Genomic DNA, 16,360 nt, shown 5'->3' with positions numbered 1-16,360 from the left:
AAATAGACTAAGGGGAAGGTCAGTGGATGAGCAGTGGCAGATATTTAAGCAGATATTTCATAATGCGCAACAAAAATTTATCCCGGTCAAAAAGAAGGATTTGATGAGAAGGATGAACAACCTGTGGTTAACAAAGGTGGCCAAGGAGAGTGTCCAATCGAAAACTAAGGCATACAAAGCAGTGAAAACTAGTGGTAGGCCAGAGGATTGGGAATTTTTTAGGAACCAGCAGTGGATGACTAAAAAGCCAATAAAGAGGGAGAAAATTGATTATGAAAGTAAACTGGCAAGAAATGTAAAAGTAAACAGCAAGAGATTCTACAGACACATATTAAAAAAAAAAAGAGTGGCTAAAGTGAGCTTGGGACCCTTGGAGGATGCAACTGGAGAATTGATAACGGGGAACAGAGAAATGGCAGATAATTGAAACCAATATTTTGCATCGGTCTTCACTGTGGAGGACACTATAAACATCCCAAAGATATCAGATAAGCAAGGAGCTAATGGGAGGAAAGAGCTTGGGGAGGATTTTTCCCTCGTCGGGTGGGCTCGACAGGGGCAGGTGGGGGCAGTCGGGAAGCCGAACGCAATTTCATGCTGATGGGCCAATTAAGGGTCTTAATTGGGTCGCCCAGCATGAAATGTGAGGAGCAGCAACGCTCAGCGCTGCTTGTCTGGGGCGGGGTGAGCATGAACTCTGAGTGCATGCCTGAAAATCTCCCTGAGGCACAGAGCTGCCTCAGGGAGATGAACAGTTTAAAACGTTAAAAATAAAGATTTCTAAAATGTTATAAAACATGTCCCCTCATGCCATTTTGTCACATGAGAAGGGACGTGTTATTAATTAAATTTTAAAATTTATATATTTTTACTTGCTGTTGGAAACCTCAACCGCAAGGTTGGGTAGGCAGCAAAAAATTTCATTCGATTATCCTTTTAATGGCCTTAATAGGCTTTTTAATTGACGGCTCCGCCGCGCGCCTGTTGACTGGAATATTGCGTGGGTGCATGATGACATCGGGATGCTCGCCCGACACCATCGTGCGTCATTTTATGTTCGGTAGGGTCGGGCGCATGCCTGCCCAACGAGCAGAAAATTCTACCCCTTGTAACAGTTTCTATCACGAGGGACAAAGTATTTGACAAACTAATGGGACTAAAGGCAGATAAGTCACCAGGACTTGATGGCCTGCATCCAAGGGTTTTAATGGAAGTGGCTGCAGATATAGTTGAGGCATTGGTCGAAATATTTCAATCCGCTGGATGGTTCCCAGCGGATTGGAAAACTGCTAATGTGATGCTCCTGTTCAAGAAGGGAGGGAGACAAAAAGCAGGAAACTATAGGCCAGTCAGCCTAACGTCTGTCGTTGGGAAAATGCTAGATTCCATTGTTAAGAAAGAAATAGGACATTTAGAAAAACTTAACGCAATCAAACAGAGTCAACGTGGTTTTTGGAAAGGGAAATTATGTTTGACAAAATTTTCTAGAGTTCGTTGAGGATATAACAAGCAGAGTTGATAAAGGGGAACTGGTAGATGCAGCGTATTTGGATTTCCAGAAGGCATTCGGTAAGGTGCCACATAAAAGGTTATTGCACAAGATAGGAGCTCATGGTATTGGGGGTAATGTATTAGCATGGATTGAGGATTGGTTAACACACAGAAGACAGAGTCAGGATTAATGGCTCTTTTTCAGGTTGGAAAGACGTAGCTAGTGTAGTGCCACAAGGAGCAGTCCTAGGGCCACAATTATATACTATCTATATTAATGACTTGGGGGAGGGGCAGAGAGTAATGTATCCAACTTTGCTGACGATACAAAAATAGGTGGGAGGGCATGTTGTGATGAGGACGTAATGAATTTGCAAGGGGATATAGATAGGTTGAATGTATGGGCAAAAACTTGGCAGATGGAGTTTAATGTAGGAAAGTGTGAGATCATACACTTTGGTAGGAAGAATCAAAAGGCAGACTATTATTTAAATGGAGAGAGATGCCAAAAAAGTGCAGCACAGAGGGATCTGGGTGTTTTTGTGCATGAAGCACAAGAAGTTAGCATGAAGGTGCAGCAAGTAATTAAGAAGGCAAATGGAATTTTGGCCTTTATTGCTAGGGGGTTGGAGTTTAAAAATAAGAAAGTCTTGTTACAACTGTGTTGGTGAGGCCGCACCTGGAGTACTGTGTACAGTTTTCGTCCCTGTATTTAAGAAAGAATATACTGGCATTGGAGACAGTTCAAAAGAGATCCACTAGGCTAATTCCTGGGATGAAGGGGTTGACTTATCAAGCACAGCTAAACAGGTTAGGCCTTTATTCATTAGAGTTTAGAAGAATGAGGGGTGATCTTATTGAAATGTACAAGTTTCTGAGGGGACTTGACAGAGTAGATGTTGAGAAGATGTTTCCACTAGTGGGGGGGATCTTGAACTAGGGGACATTGTTACAGAATAAGGGGACACTCATTTAAAACTTAGATGCAAAGGAATTTCTTCTCTGAGGGTAGTGAATGTCTGGAATTCTCTACCCCAGAGAGTTGTGGAGGCTAGATCACTGAAAGTATTTAAACAGGAGGTAGATAGATTTTTGAAATATCGGGGAGATGAGGGCTATGAGGAGCTGACATGAAAGAGGAGTTGAGGCCTGGGGCATATCAGCCATGATCTTATTGAATGGCGGGGCAGGCTTGAGGGGCTGAATGGCCTACTCCTGCTCCTATTTCTTATGTTCTTATGATTTATTCACCCTCCCCGAGTTCAACCTCCAAAGTGACATCACGTTTCAGATTTTTCCTTGTGGTAGTTTTACTGGCCACTGTATTTAAACTAACTTCTATCCCTGTGCTGGTTCTGACATCACTACATCACTCTTTCAATTTCTGCTTTACCTCAGCTCCCACTCTCTGCTTTGAGCTCGTGTCCAAGGGGTGGCGACATTCCTTCAGAGTGCCCCAGCGCACTGGTTGCACACCTTATCTTCTTGGTCACGTAGGCCATACTTTTGAGTTATGAGCATGTACCATGTCCGTAATGCGCAGAACGTTCTATTCCATGGAAGACCTGTATCCCTCCCTCTGTCTCTCTCAAAGCAAACTTCTAGATCACCTGTTTGGTTTTATTTTTTACAAAAAGATGATTGCTGGGCACATTCACACAAAACTGGGCAGTTCATTTAAAAATTGTACTAGTTCCTGTAGAGGTTCATTTTGAATTGGGCACTCTAAAATGATAGGCACCCCTGAGCCACAATTGGGAAACAATACTAGCAAAACCAAGCGCCTCCAGTTAGTGAACTGGGTCCTGTTTGTTCTTATTGACGAACCTAGTTTTATACATCTAGTTGTATTCTAATTAGTGACCTGATTTGTGTTATCAAAAATGAAGGTATATGTGGGGTGGATTTTAACTTATATCACCCTGCAGGAGGCGGTTAAATGGAGTGGGAAATTTACCCGCTGGCCTTCCCACCAGTTGATTTTAAACCGCAGGACGCTCACTTGCAGCCAGCAGGGTATTCTTACCAAACAGATAGGTCCCAATTATGACACCAGGATCCAATCTGTAATTTTAACTTAGTCCTGAGCAGGGAGGCTACTGTGGTTTCCTTGACAAGCTGAAGTTAGTAGGAGGAGAATCACCGGGAGAAGAGAGGCTCTATCAGTTGGGTTTATTTCTTTCTTTTGTGGGACCCAGAGGGGTAGGACCTTATTTATAAGATTTTGAGTTTGGCATGTAAACCAGTTTTTGGGGACTACCTGAGGTTTCATCTTTTGACTGAGACATTAGGCAGACGGCCTATCTGTTACTTTAGGTGGACATTAGACACCTCATGGCTTCATTATTTATCATTGTTTTGTCTATAGATATATATATGACAATCTCTACAAGGTTGGTATCTGCCCTCTAGTCCCAAGATACATGTAAGGCAGTGTGGAGTTGTACAAACTTCAAAGTGCTATTGCCCAGCATTGGACCTGTCACTCCTCTGGGTGGATGCGTATTGATTGAGCTACCGAGTCTTAGATAGATCGTTGTCGACATTTACCATGAAAAGTGACTAAGGAGCAGGTCAGAAAAATACCAGCAAATCTCAAGTACCATTACACATCCTTTCTAGTTCTCTTTCTAGTTTTAAAAAAAAGTGCTTTTATTTTCTTGAAAAATGGTTGATTCCTCTGTTTCAGCGTTTACAGTCAAAGATTCTGCAGTGTGATTTTATCAGAGCATCCCCTTTTAAAGGTCGTTGATCTAAGAGAATCTGTTCTGCTATAAGCAGGAAGGTGGTTCTCGGTAGCCGAGTTAAGGGATTCCACTCACCTGACCAGAGTGCGGAATGACGTATTATTGGCAGTTGGGGCAGTGGTGTGGAATGTCAAGTAACCCACAGAAAATCTGGTTCTCAAGCTGCTGGTTAATCTATTTACATCTACAGCAAAATCCAGCAGTGAAATGGCATTGATGATAAATATTTGAACTAGGGTGTATATTGTACAGCCAAATATTTTCCTTAGCCTTGATCAAGCAATAGGCTTAATGACTTAGGTCAGGGATCCACTCCTATTTACCATTTGAAGTAGACCTGGGACATTAATTTGAAATGACCAATTTATTGCATAAATGCACACTTGAGTTAGGAATCGCAGGGCTAGTTGTAATATTCTGTCTGTTCTCAAGTCTCAAAGGGAAGTATTTTTATTTCTTATTCCAAATGAGTAGTTTTGAGCCAGGGTAACTATTATTGGAACTTGAGAAGCTGGAGATCCAGTTCTTCCTTTGAGCCATATTTCAGCATCCTTTACACTGCGTTGAATACATCCAAATTTCTAATTTAAAAATAGATGTTAACTTGATTAGCTCTGAGTATAACTGAAATACTGTGTCCTGACTAGATTGCTTCACTGTTTATCAGAAAACCCCCTAATTCTTTAACAGACCTGAGAGTCTAAATAAAGATATTTTTCCTTAGTATCTCCAGTGTAAGTACAATCTGCTGAACTGGATGTAATTGCTGACATAACCCACTTTAGCATTTTGGTTGACCTGAATGATGGACCAACAGGGTGGGCCTTTGTGAAATTTAACCTTTTTTTTCGGAAAAAAAAAGTACTCAGTTCTTATTTTCCTGACATCCATCAGAAATAGCAACTTGAGAGCCTCCAATGGCCCAGCTCATAAGACCATTGTATACTGTGGTACTGAACTGAAAGACCCGGGTTAAAAATCCATCTCATTGACTGGAATGGTATTAGGAGCTATAGATAATGGGTGGCCGATGTGATGCCACCTGCTATGCGACACCACCGAAAACGACTTTCTAGCCCTCCATGTTTAATTCCTGAAACTGCATCTGAACTAGTAACAGGATGCTACATCTGGCTAAACAAGGGAAAGTGGGCCAGATTTTTCCTGCTTTGTTCACAATCTAGTGACCCTGAAAGAGCACGTGGGAACATTGGATACGATTTGGAAATGAAGCATTCCGGTGTCAAGTGGCCTGTGCTGATGCTCCCCTATCTAGGCATGCACGTGGAGAGTGGCACTGGAAAAATAGTAGACAGTGAGTGTGGAGCTGTACCTCACTGAGTTAGTGCTTTGGGGATGAAGATGAGGGAAAGAAATATCAACTGAGCTGCAAAAATGTGATGTGAGACTGATCTGCTTTAATTATATGCATTTCCAATTCAACAAGTGAAGGAGTTGCATGCTATGTGATCAGGTAGAGTGGGACCTGGGATGACCCTTCTTTTTCTGGCTCAGTTTTAAGCTGAGATGTCCATTAAAACTGAATCAATTTTACCTGCACAGGTGATTTTATTTATTGTCCTGGAAAACCCTTTGTCCCTGGTTACATTAAACATTTCAGAAAAATGATTCAAGCTGTGTTGCAAATACTGAGTATCAATATGGAATAGAACCTAACTTGGCAATTACTTCATGTGACATTTTAGCAGCTAGGTGCAGTAAGATGGAACTTTTTAACTCTCCTGAAAGATTTTTTTCTATCATGTTGAATTTAAGATATTCAGAATTTTAATATTGAAGGAGGAATTGCATATTTTGGGATCTGGTAGGCAAGTCTTGGATTTACAAATTGGAATTTGTTTTGGTGGTATGTTAATGACTGCAGTACATGTTTAAATACCTGACACTGAGGACCAGTGTGTGCCAGACTCCACAGGTCAGGACGGTTCCAGCACCAAGAGGCATCCTATCCAGCCAATATGAACAAATGAAAGGAAGGGCAAGAAGAGACCATTGGGGCTGTCAGGTCCATTCCATTGAGTCAATGGTGCAACATGGTACACTGCTCACCCACCTGCTAGCAATACTATCCTCTGGGAGAGGCTGAAACCTGTGGCCAACTGAAATGGGGAAAACTGAGAATTTTCTCTCCCATTTTTTTAGGGTAGTCAGCCAAGCTCTTGGAGACTGCAGTTGTCCATGACTTATTAAAATGAGGACTATTTAGTAGCTTATCTCCATGAAATGGAAATATTTTAATATCTTAGGAACTTGTCAAGTTTCTTACACAAAGGTGAAGGGATGTGAGTCTTAGTACAGGTAAGGGCATGCAACTTATAAGTATGAATGTGGGGTTCAGCAAGGAAGAGCTTGAGCTACCAGGTGCTTAAGGTGTGGCTTAGGACTTTGATAGAGGAGCAAGAAAGGTAGGTGCAGTGGGTGTGATGTAGTGGAAGTAAAAGAAAATTATCTCGGTTTAAATTGAATGTAGGGTAAAGAATGAGTTTTAATGGAGCAATGTGCCAAGGTTCTATATCTCTGGGTGAAGCTTCATATGGCAGCCAGGGAATGACAGAATGGATATTGGAGCTGCTTGAATGTCTGTGAGTTAGAAGATAGTTTTGGTTTTACTGGTGTTAAGCTGAATGAGGCTTTGGTTCCTTGCAATCTTAATGCTGGATATGCAGTTGGAAATGGGGATAACAGCCATGGAAGAAAATGGTGAGGGAGAGCTGGATATCATCAGTAAGTATTTATCCATATTCAAAGAAAGAGACCGGGATATGCCAAGAAATTAAAGCCCAATTAGTCTTAATACAGTTATTGATAAACTACAAAAATATTACAAAATACTTGGAGAAACGTATGTCAGCATAGATTTCTAAAAGGCTGGCCATATAAGGCTTGACTAATCTCAGAGATTTCTTTGAATGCAGTGGATGTGGTTTATATGGATTTTCAAAAAGCGTTTGATAAGGTACGACTGTTAGACCAGTAGCAAAAATAATAGTCCATGGGATAAAGGTGAATGTGGCTAAATGCCACATGGAGAAGAATTGGAGGTGGAAATCAAAAGCTATGTGTAAAAAGAAGAAAGATGGGGTTAATAATATTGTACTCTGGTTTTCTGTTGGAATGACTTATCACTACATACATAACTTTGCTGGACTTTGGGAGCGGGGAAGCAATATTGGAATTTGTTGATGACACCAATTTCGAAGACATGGCAAATTGTAGTAAGGATTATAAGAAAAATTATGGGAGAGTTAAATAGTGTGGCATTTTGGGTCTGGGGATAATATATCTAATTCTCATAGGTGAGGTGCTTGAAAGGCTGTTTAGGTACTGTAGAAATACCTTGTGGTATTCTCGTGTCTTAGCGCTGGTACCTGATGCCTATTGACCTGACAGCAACAGTGATTAGATTTCCTGCCCAGAGGCTGTGGATACTTGGTTCTCAGTTGGGTTGATGCTTGCCCATATGGAGGGGGGTGAATCTCCGCCTACCTGGGCTACTCTCTCTCAGACCCCACTGTAGTTAGTCGTTGGTTGACAATGGTAGAGACTTGCAAATAGGATCCCTCTGAGCTCTCAGTCAGGAAATGGAGCAGAGTAGGGGAGGGGGGGAGGGGAGAATCAAAAAGGTGGTAAGGGGGAGATGGAGAGGGCATAGAGCACATTAAAATGGAGACCTGGGGAAGACTTTATTGTACTGATATTTTTGTGGTTTGGAATTCCCACTTGCTAATCATAAAGGATCTCTGATTTTTAGCTTGCTTTATATAAAAGCCGCTGTATTGACTTATCAGATGAAGGCATTGATTTTCCAAGTAATATAAGTAACAAACTGATTACGTAATCATATGAAATGACCCATGCCAGTTAACATCTAATAGTGGGCCTAGGAATTTCATATGAATGCAGTTACACATATGTTACTAATATTGCATAATGTGGCTTCTACTCAAACATGTTATTGCGCTCTCAGGACTGTAGGGCTTCTCTTTGTAAAGCTGCAGTGAATTGCCTCTGCTCAATCCTAATTGTTCATCATTATGTTCGAATTCAGAATGTCTTTCTCGTCAAACTTGAACCATTATGGGATGTTCCATGTTGCCAGTGTGAGCGATGTGCTGCTTGACACTGCTTTCACTCCGCCATGCCAGCGTATGGGGGCAATGGTCGCCTTCCGCACCTTTGAAGATTTTGTCAGGTAAGATTCCTTGCACTTTTTACTTTAAAAGCTTTAATTTATAGACTTTTAACATAGCATTATTCAAATTATTATATTGGGGATGAGATTACAAAGTCCATAAGTCATCTGAAGATTTGAGTTGCTGGCTTTTTAATTGAATATCTTTTACAAGAACTGCTCTTATTGTGAATCACTGCTACAAACTCTTATCCTTCCAATCTGTGGTTGGGGCAGGTTAGTACTGTGGGTCCTTGGTCGCTAGGAACGAAGTTCAGATCTAAATTTGAAAGACACTTGCATCCAACAGAGAGAGTAGAACTTCCATCTCATTAGTTTGGCCGATTTTGAATTTAAACCCCTGAAATCAAAGGCTAGCATCTAATCTACTGCATTATCTATTCTTTCACCTCTTGCTCTTTTAACTAAATGTACACTACCTGGCAGAAAATATTTTTGATCATGGGAATCAACAGTCCACGACTACCACAAAAAGAATGAAACCAGTCAGGACCCTGTAACACTTCAACCCTAAAGAGGGTTCACAATGTGTTGGTGAACAGTTTGGGCCTTGTTTCTATGGTTTATGATGTAGTTTGATCTCTTTGATGTATGAGAGCATGCAGGAGAGCAGCAGCAGCCTGTGGAGTAGCCTTTGGGTCACAGACTGTAGCACTGTGAACTGACCATTTCTATGTGTAAACGTTTCTACGTACCAGCTCCTCTTTGTTAAGAGTTTTGAATTCTGGAACATGTGAACAACTGTATCTACTTCTGTACTTTCAGAAACTTTCAAGATGTGACGAGCTGCTTTTCCGACTCACCTCCTCCAAGCCCCACCTTTCCTGAAGCAGGGCATGCTTCGCTGTATGATGAAGATGACAACAAGGTGAGTAACACAAGCTTGGGACTAAAGGCAGATGGAGCATTGGATAGCTAATGAGCCAAACCTCCAGTGTCCAAGCTCAAGCCTGCATATATCAAAGGAGGGTGGTGCAGTGGTGAGAATAAACTCAGGCCGTTGAATAGAACACTTATTTCAGACTCAAATTCGTAGTGTAAGTAAAGTTTTTATATAAACAAGCATGTGAAAACATTCCTTTCAATGTATAGGATCAAGAAGATAATGGGTAAAGTGTACTTTTAATTCTCCAATTTTGGCTTATTAATTGTGAAGGACGAGGCTGTCAAATGCTGCAGATTTCCTGCTTATCATAAACATTATGTACAGGTTAAATCTCAAATGTTGGCATGGTCCATGAAACTATGTTTGAGGATCCATTTCTTTCTCACTCAGATGGAGGGGTTGATGGGGTTGAAAATAGGGATGTTTAAGAGTCATATGTCAGATTTGATGGCCTTTTGGCATAGGTTTGATGTGCAGATGTTGAATAGGAATTAATGTTTTGGAGAGTTCACAGTAAAATCAAATTTGGATGGCACTGAGTGAAAGCGCAATGTATAGAACTCGCGGTGTAACTGAACTGAAAGTGCTTGATACAGAAACTGTATTCAGAAGGAATCATCTTCCATTTTCCATCATTGTCACCTTGATGAATGTACTTTCTTTGCAACTATCTAAAGCCTGCTGTATACTTGACTTGATAGTGCCTGCTGCAGATGCCAAATTGAGAAAGCAATTGTTTTCCATTCCCAACACCATAATGATGAGCCTTACCTCGGCCTTTCCCCTTCCCCCAGTTTCTGTTTTTGGGGCATGAAGCCTTCACCCTGAAGGCTTTGACTCTCAACTGATGGTGAATGTCCAGCCTAGAAAGGTGGTAAAATTGGGGTTTTGGGTAGGGGAGGTGGAAAACAAGAACAAGTGGATAATCTCTGAGACTCTTTCAATTGTATGAAGAAAAATATCAGCCTTAAGAGGAAAATGATCTTTGTGGTGGTGGAAATGGGACACCTTGAAAATCCTCATGAAAAAGCACAAGGCAAAGTCCTTTGTCATCAGCAGTAACACTTAAAGCCTGATTGCTTGCTGTTGAAATAAATTGAAAGCCTTATCTAGCTGCACTGGACGTGTCAAAAAGCTTCAAGCAGCTGAAGCTCCGACCACTCTCATGTGCCTGGTCTCTGGTATCATTTCTACATGTTATAAAGTGTCCTGGTACTTAAAAAGCACTATTTTATAAAGCCAAAAGAATCTCCAAATGAACTAGTTGATGAATGAACTGTGCACTCTGTTTCCATGGCTTCCCTTAGATAAACTTCCTGTTTTTCTGATTTTTGTAAGATTTTGGGATAGTACCCTGGGATACATGCACCTATATTACAAATTCCTTCTCTCTGATCTGTGAATGAGTCTTGCTGATTTAGGCTCAAGATTCTAGATGATTGAAGTAAGTCTGGAAAAATAACCTCTTGACTGGGAGGCAACTCCAATGTCCATGAACCCCAGCAGGAAACAGTACTGTAGGTGACAGTGTTGGTTTTCAGGACCTGGAGAGTCTCTCCTTGATTTTAATTCTGAATATTACACTCACTCAGCTGTTCACACATGACTCTATTCAGAAATCAAATAGACCTGTGTGTGGTCTTATTCTCTTTTACAGCCATAAATGAGTGTAAACAGGCTGTCCACCACACTTCTGCCAAAATTACAGTGGGAGCCGAGGAAATTCTAGGCTTGTATATTTTCATAGTTTGTCATGACTTTGTTTAAACTTAGTCTAATCACTTCTTCCCACGCCCCTCCCCGCTACACCCCACTTTTTGTTCTAATTTGCAGAATATGAGAGACGAACCTATTCATATCCTCAATGTGGCTATCAAGATTGATAATGACACTGACGATGATGCCCTTGTGACGATGTTTGGGGAGTTCATGCACTCCATGGTGAGTACAGATGTTCAATCCATTTCATTGCTGTGAAATAGGATTGTTACCAAGGCAAATCAGAGCAGTCGCCTTGCCCATGACGAGAGTGTTGTTTTTAGGAAAAGTAAGTGATAACTTTTTCACTGGTACCCATTTGATAGTTTTATAATGTGCTTATCAGTACCCTAATGGTTCAGTTTGTAAATATCTAGTCCAGTGTAGAACTCAACCATATAAACCAAGAAACTCCCAGATTCGACACTGGTCTGTGCTGAATTAGATGACCTTGGCTGCAGTAGCCCTTAGGCTAGTTCTCTGGGCTATATATAAAAAAAAAGGTGAGGGCTCTCACCTGTTACACTCTCTCCAGCAGCTATCAGTTAGTGCATGTTTGGACATTGGCGAGGACAAGATGGAGTTGAGCTGCGAACCGATGGTTGAATAGCCTGCCAATACTCGCTGTATTGACAGACGCAAAAAAGAATGGCAGAGGATGTCCAATGCCTGTCGAACCTTACTCATCAGCCTTCAAAAGGGAAAGAATAAATTTAGTGTGGAAGGGTATTTGAAATTTTTGTTGATGCGATACATTGTGAGGCAAAGTGATAGAATGCGGTATATGCCTCTGTGATGTTGTCCAAGGAAATGATCTGAGCACATCAAGGTATGGAGATTCAAACGTGGTAAATGAGAATTTGAGACCTCGTCTACTTACTTACATTTCCAATACTCTGTGAGTTCAAGATGTTGCAGATGGCTATATCAGGTCACCTGTCCCCCCTCAGCCAAGGAATAGTGAAGAACCATGAGTGGCAGAGAATCTTCTAAAATATTAGAACTTAAGTTAATATTTACAATTATGTCTTAGGGGTTGATTAGCTGAAAAAGTAAGTGGCTTGTTGGGCCTCATGGCCTTTTCTTTATCCATAAAATAAACCTTCTCGTGTAATGATAACTTGTGATGATCTTATAAAATTTTGAGAAACAAGTATTTGGGCAAGTCATCTGAGAGATTCATGGATGAACATTTCCGCCTGGTCAGTGTCCTACATGGAGAGTCTCTGGTGTGAGGTACTCAGTGCAGACTAATCATTTCATTTTTTGACAAAGTGAAGTTCAGTGTTTAGATGACATTTTGCATGATTAGGTCATTTATGTTACATGAACAGCAAACTTCCAACAGGATTTATGACCTGTCAAGGTGCAAGAAATAAATAAAAAAGGAGCCTAGTTGAAAAATAGAACCAATGTTCTAGAACAAAACCCTAATTAATCATTGTTTATTATTAATAGAAAACTTCCTCCATGTTACAAGAGGTTTTAATACATTAGGCATGGTAGTGCAGTGGTTGTGTTGCTTGTCTCACAATCCAGAGACCTGTGCTTATAATCCATAGAGTTCAAATTTGACCAAGTTGGTTTGAAAATTCAAATTAGTTTAATAAAAAAAAACTTGGAAATGAAAAATTGGGATCATTTGTGACCATGGAGCTATCAGAGTGTTGTAATAACCATCTGGTTCACTCATGCCTGTTAGAGAGGGAACCTGGAATCCTTATCTGTTCTGACCTGTATGTGACTCCAGTCTCCCACCAATGTAGTCTACTCTTAACTGCCCTCTGAAGTAGCCTGGCAAGCTATTTAGTTGTACTAAACCTGCAGCAGTTCAAAAATGTGGTTCAAGGCAACTGGAATGGGCAATAAATGTTGGCCTTGCCAGCTTTGCACATATCCTAAGATTAAATTTAAAATATCTATATTTAAATTTACACTTATATGGTGCCCTTAATGGAATGAAACATTGGATCCAAATTGGGAGAAGAGTTGGGGAGGTGATCAAATTTGTGGTCAAAGAGAGAAATACTGAGGTGGCATTTGAAGATACGAAGAGGTGCAGAAAAGTAGAAAGGTTTAGAAGGAACATGCACAAAAGGCCAAACACTGAATAGTGGAAGATATCAGCTGTGACATAGAATAAGAGAAATAGGGGATCCAGTCATAGGATGCAGAGTTGCAACAGATGGTTCTCTGAGTTAAGATAACTATTTGGTAAGCAGTAGATTGAAGATAGGTCATCAGCAAAAGTCAACAAGGCTGAGGTTATCGGTGAATGGAACTCAGAATGAGATAAAATGTCAGCAGTGGAGTGTCAAATGATTTGCAGTGAATTTACACAGCATTCTGCAATGCAGCTCGAGTGTCATTGGCTAGCTACTGTCATTGGTCTAGCCCAGCCAACCAAATGCTGGTGGTAATGGCAGGGGAAATTTGTGCATTGGACCAGTTTCCCATTGGATATTGAACCAAGTATTCTATCCTGGGAGCACCTTTCTTGCGGCATACAGTTTCATGGGTGTTGGTAGCACTCTCGTACCTTATTTAGGTGCCCAGTTTTCATGTGTGAATCAAGATAGCAAGTGTGGCTAAACTATTCAACTGGGGAGGGCATCACATGAGTCTGTTCTTGTTCCTCCTTAAAATCCACCTCTTTAACTAAGCTTTTGGTCATTTCACCTAATGTCTGCTTATGTGACTTGATGCAATATTTTGTTTCATAATACTCCTGTGAAACGCCTTGGGATGTTTTATCGCATTAAAGACGCTGGCCAGGATTTTCCGGTCCCACCCATGACGGGAATCGCTGCAGGCGGGATGGAAAATTTGACGGACCAGCCAAAGATCCGTTGACTCCAGGCGGGAAGCCGCAGGGCCGGAATAGAAATACAAACTGCTATCGACATTCATTTCCAAATACTAGCATTTCCTAGTAGAAGTCACAGAATTGTAGTAACCACCCCCACAGACCCCCAACTAGGATATAGTAACTCAGCACTGACTGGGCAATTGAATATGGAGCTGTTTGGTCTGTATGATTTAGAATGACACCAGGTGCTGTTTTTGCCCACTTGCCAAGAGGCACATCTGCTTCTGCATGATGCCCATGCTTTAAACATTGGTTGAGAACCTTTTATGATGTGTTGTTTTCTCTTCCAGAGATCAATTCTGTTTGACCATGGTATCCGCCGCCTGACCTTCCTTGTGGCTCAGAAGGTACAGTCTCTTCACTCTCATCAAACTATTCCCATTTATTTCCAAGAAACATAAATCAATTACAAAATGGCTTATACAAAATAAAGAAAGTCTAATTTTAGTTTAGTGAGTTCCTTAATCCAAACTCATTTATAATAATGAGGTATAAATGTAGTCAGTTCTACGTAATTCGTCTTAAAGTGGCTCTGCCCAATATTTTTTACATGCTGTGCTGTTAATCAGTAACATAGAATAATCTTGCATGAATTACTGGAAAGAAATAATAGGATGTGGGGAAAAATTCAGAAATTAATTCCTATATTTTGAAAAAAATGTTCAGTTTAAACTTGTCAAAGTTGAGGCTTTGATCAGTTTTTCTTTCTTTAGTGCTGGTTCAATCAAGGCGCATGACTAACAAGAAGAAGGCTTTTTGCATTGATTCTATCATAGCTGACATAAGAACATAATAGGAGCTAGAGTAGACCATTCAGTCCCTTGAGTCTGCTCTGCCATTAAATACGCTCATGGTGAATCATGCTTCAACTTCACTTTTCCGCCTACCCTTCATATCCCTTGATTCCTTGAGAGACCAATAACCTACCTATTGCAGCTTTAAATATACTCAACAATGGAACATCCACAACCCTCTGGGATAGACAATTCCAAAGATTCACAACCCTCAATGAAAGAATTTCTCCTCATCACAGTCTTAAATGATCGACTCCTTATCCTGAGTATCTCATTTTCTCTCCCTGCCCTGTTAAAAGTACATTGTCCAGTCATAACTTCTATTTTTAAATTGTTTTTTGAGACGAGTAACTCACCCTCTGACTTGTCAGAGCCTCTCCACCATCTACAAGGCACAAGTCAGGGGTGTGATGGAATTCTTTCCACGTGCCTGGATGAGTGCAGCTCCAACAGCACTCGAGGAGCTCGACACCATCGAGGACAAAGCAGCCGCTTGATCGGCACCCCATCCTTCAACTTGAACATTCAGTCCCTCCACCACTGGTGCAAAGTGGCAGCAGTGAGTACTACATACAAGATGCACTGCAGCAACTCACCAAGGCTCCTTTGATAGCACCTTTCAAACTCCGGACCTCTACCACCTAGAAGGTCAAGAACAGCAAGCGCGTGGGAATACCGCCACCTGCAAGTTCCCCTCCAAGCTACACACCATTCAGACTTGGAACCATATTGCCGTTCCTTCACTGCTGGGTCAAAATCCTGAAATTCCCTTCCAGCAGCACAGTGAATACCTGCACCAGATGGACTGCAGCGGTTCATAAGATGGCTCATCACCACCTTTTCAAGCAGTTAGGGATAGGTAACAAATACTGGCCTTGCCAGCGCTCACATCCTGTGAAAGAATAAAAAACATTCCTCAGCGTTCCCAAAATCCCATCACAAATTAAATTGGGGAGACATTGGTTTAGAGGTAATGTCACTGGACTGGCAATTCAGGCTAATGTTCATGGGTTCAAATCCCACTACGGCAACTGGTTGAATTTAAATTCAATTAATAAGTGGTAATGGTAACCATGACAACCATTGATGATTGTTGTTAAAAATCCATCTGGTTCACTAATGTCCTTTAGGGAAGGATATCTTTGATCATTAGCTCGTCTGGCCTACTTGTGACTCCAGACCCCCGGAATGTGGTTGCTCTTAACTTGCCTGTGAAATGGCCTAGTAAGCCACTCAGTTCAAAGGTAATTAGGGATAGGCAACAAATGCTGGCCTTGTCAGCAATACCCACATCCCACGAAAGAATTAAAAAATGTGGCTCCTGGTTATCACTAATCCCATAACTCTCAAGCCCTACCTTCTAATCATCTGTAAACCATGTGACACCTCGCCCATTTTTCACAGGTCCTGTGTGTAATGTGGTTTGTCTCCAAGTAACAGGGAAACATAGAAAGTAAGAGCAGGAGTAGGCAATTCGGCCCTTCGAGCCTGCTCCGTCATTCATTATGATCATAGCTGATCATCCCACTCAGTAGCCTGCTCCCACTTTCTCCCCATACCCTTTGATCCCTTTCGCCCCAAGAGCTACATCTAACTCCTTCT

General features: G+C 41.3%; 1 protein-coding gene across 2 annotated transcripts in view; it reads left to right on the top strand.

Annotated features, from left to right (window-relative positions):
• The window catches only part of acaca (acetyl-CoA carboxylase alpha), a 295,703-nt gene that overhangs the window by 106,433 nt on the left and 172,910 nt on the right, over positions 1-16,360 (top strand). For both annotated transcript variants that reach the window (XM_078547966.1, XM_078547965.1), the window contains 4 exons: positions 8,308-8,451; positions 9,217-9,319; positions 11,171-11,278; positions 14,255-14,311. In XM_078547966.1, the coding sequence (XP_078404092.1) occupies positions 8,308-8,451; positions 9,217-9,319; positions 11,171-11,278; positions 14,255-14,311 (412 nt within the window). The remainder of the gene's footprint in view (positions 1-8,307; positions 8,452-9,216; positions 9,320-11,170; positions 11,279-14,254; positions 14,312-16,360) is intronic.

This window comes from Cetorhinus maximus, chromosome 9, assembly GCF_964194155.1.
Source record: "Cetorhinus maximus chromosome 9, sCetMax3.hap1.1, whole genome shotgun sequence".
Taxonomy (NCBI): Eukaryota; Metazoa; Chordata; class Chondrichthyes; order Lamniformes; family Cetorhinidae; genus Cetorhinus; species Cetorhinus maximus.
This window is presented reverse-complemented; position numbering and strand designations above follow the sequence as displayed.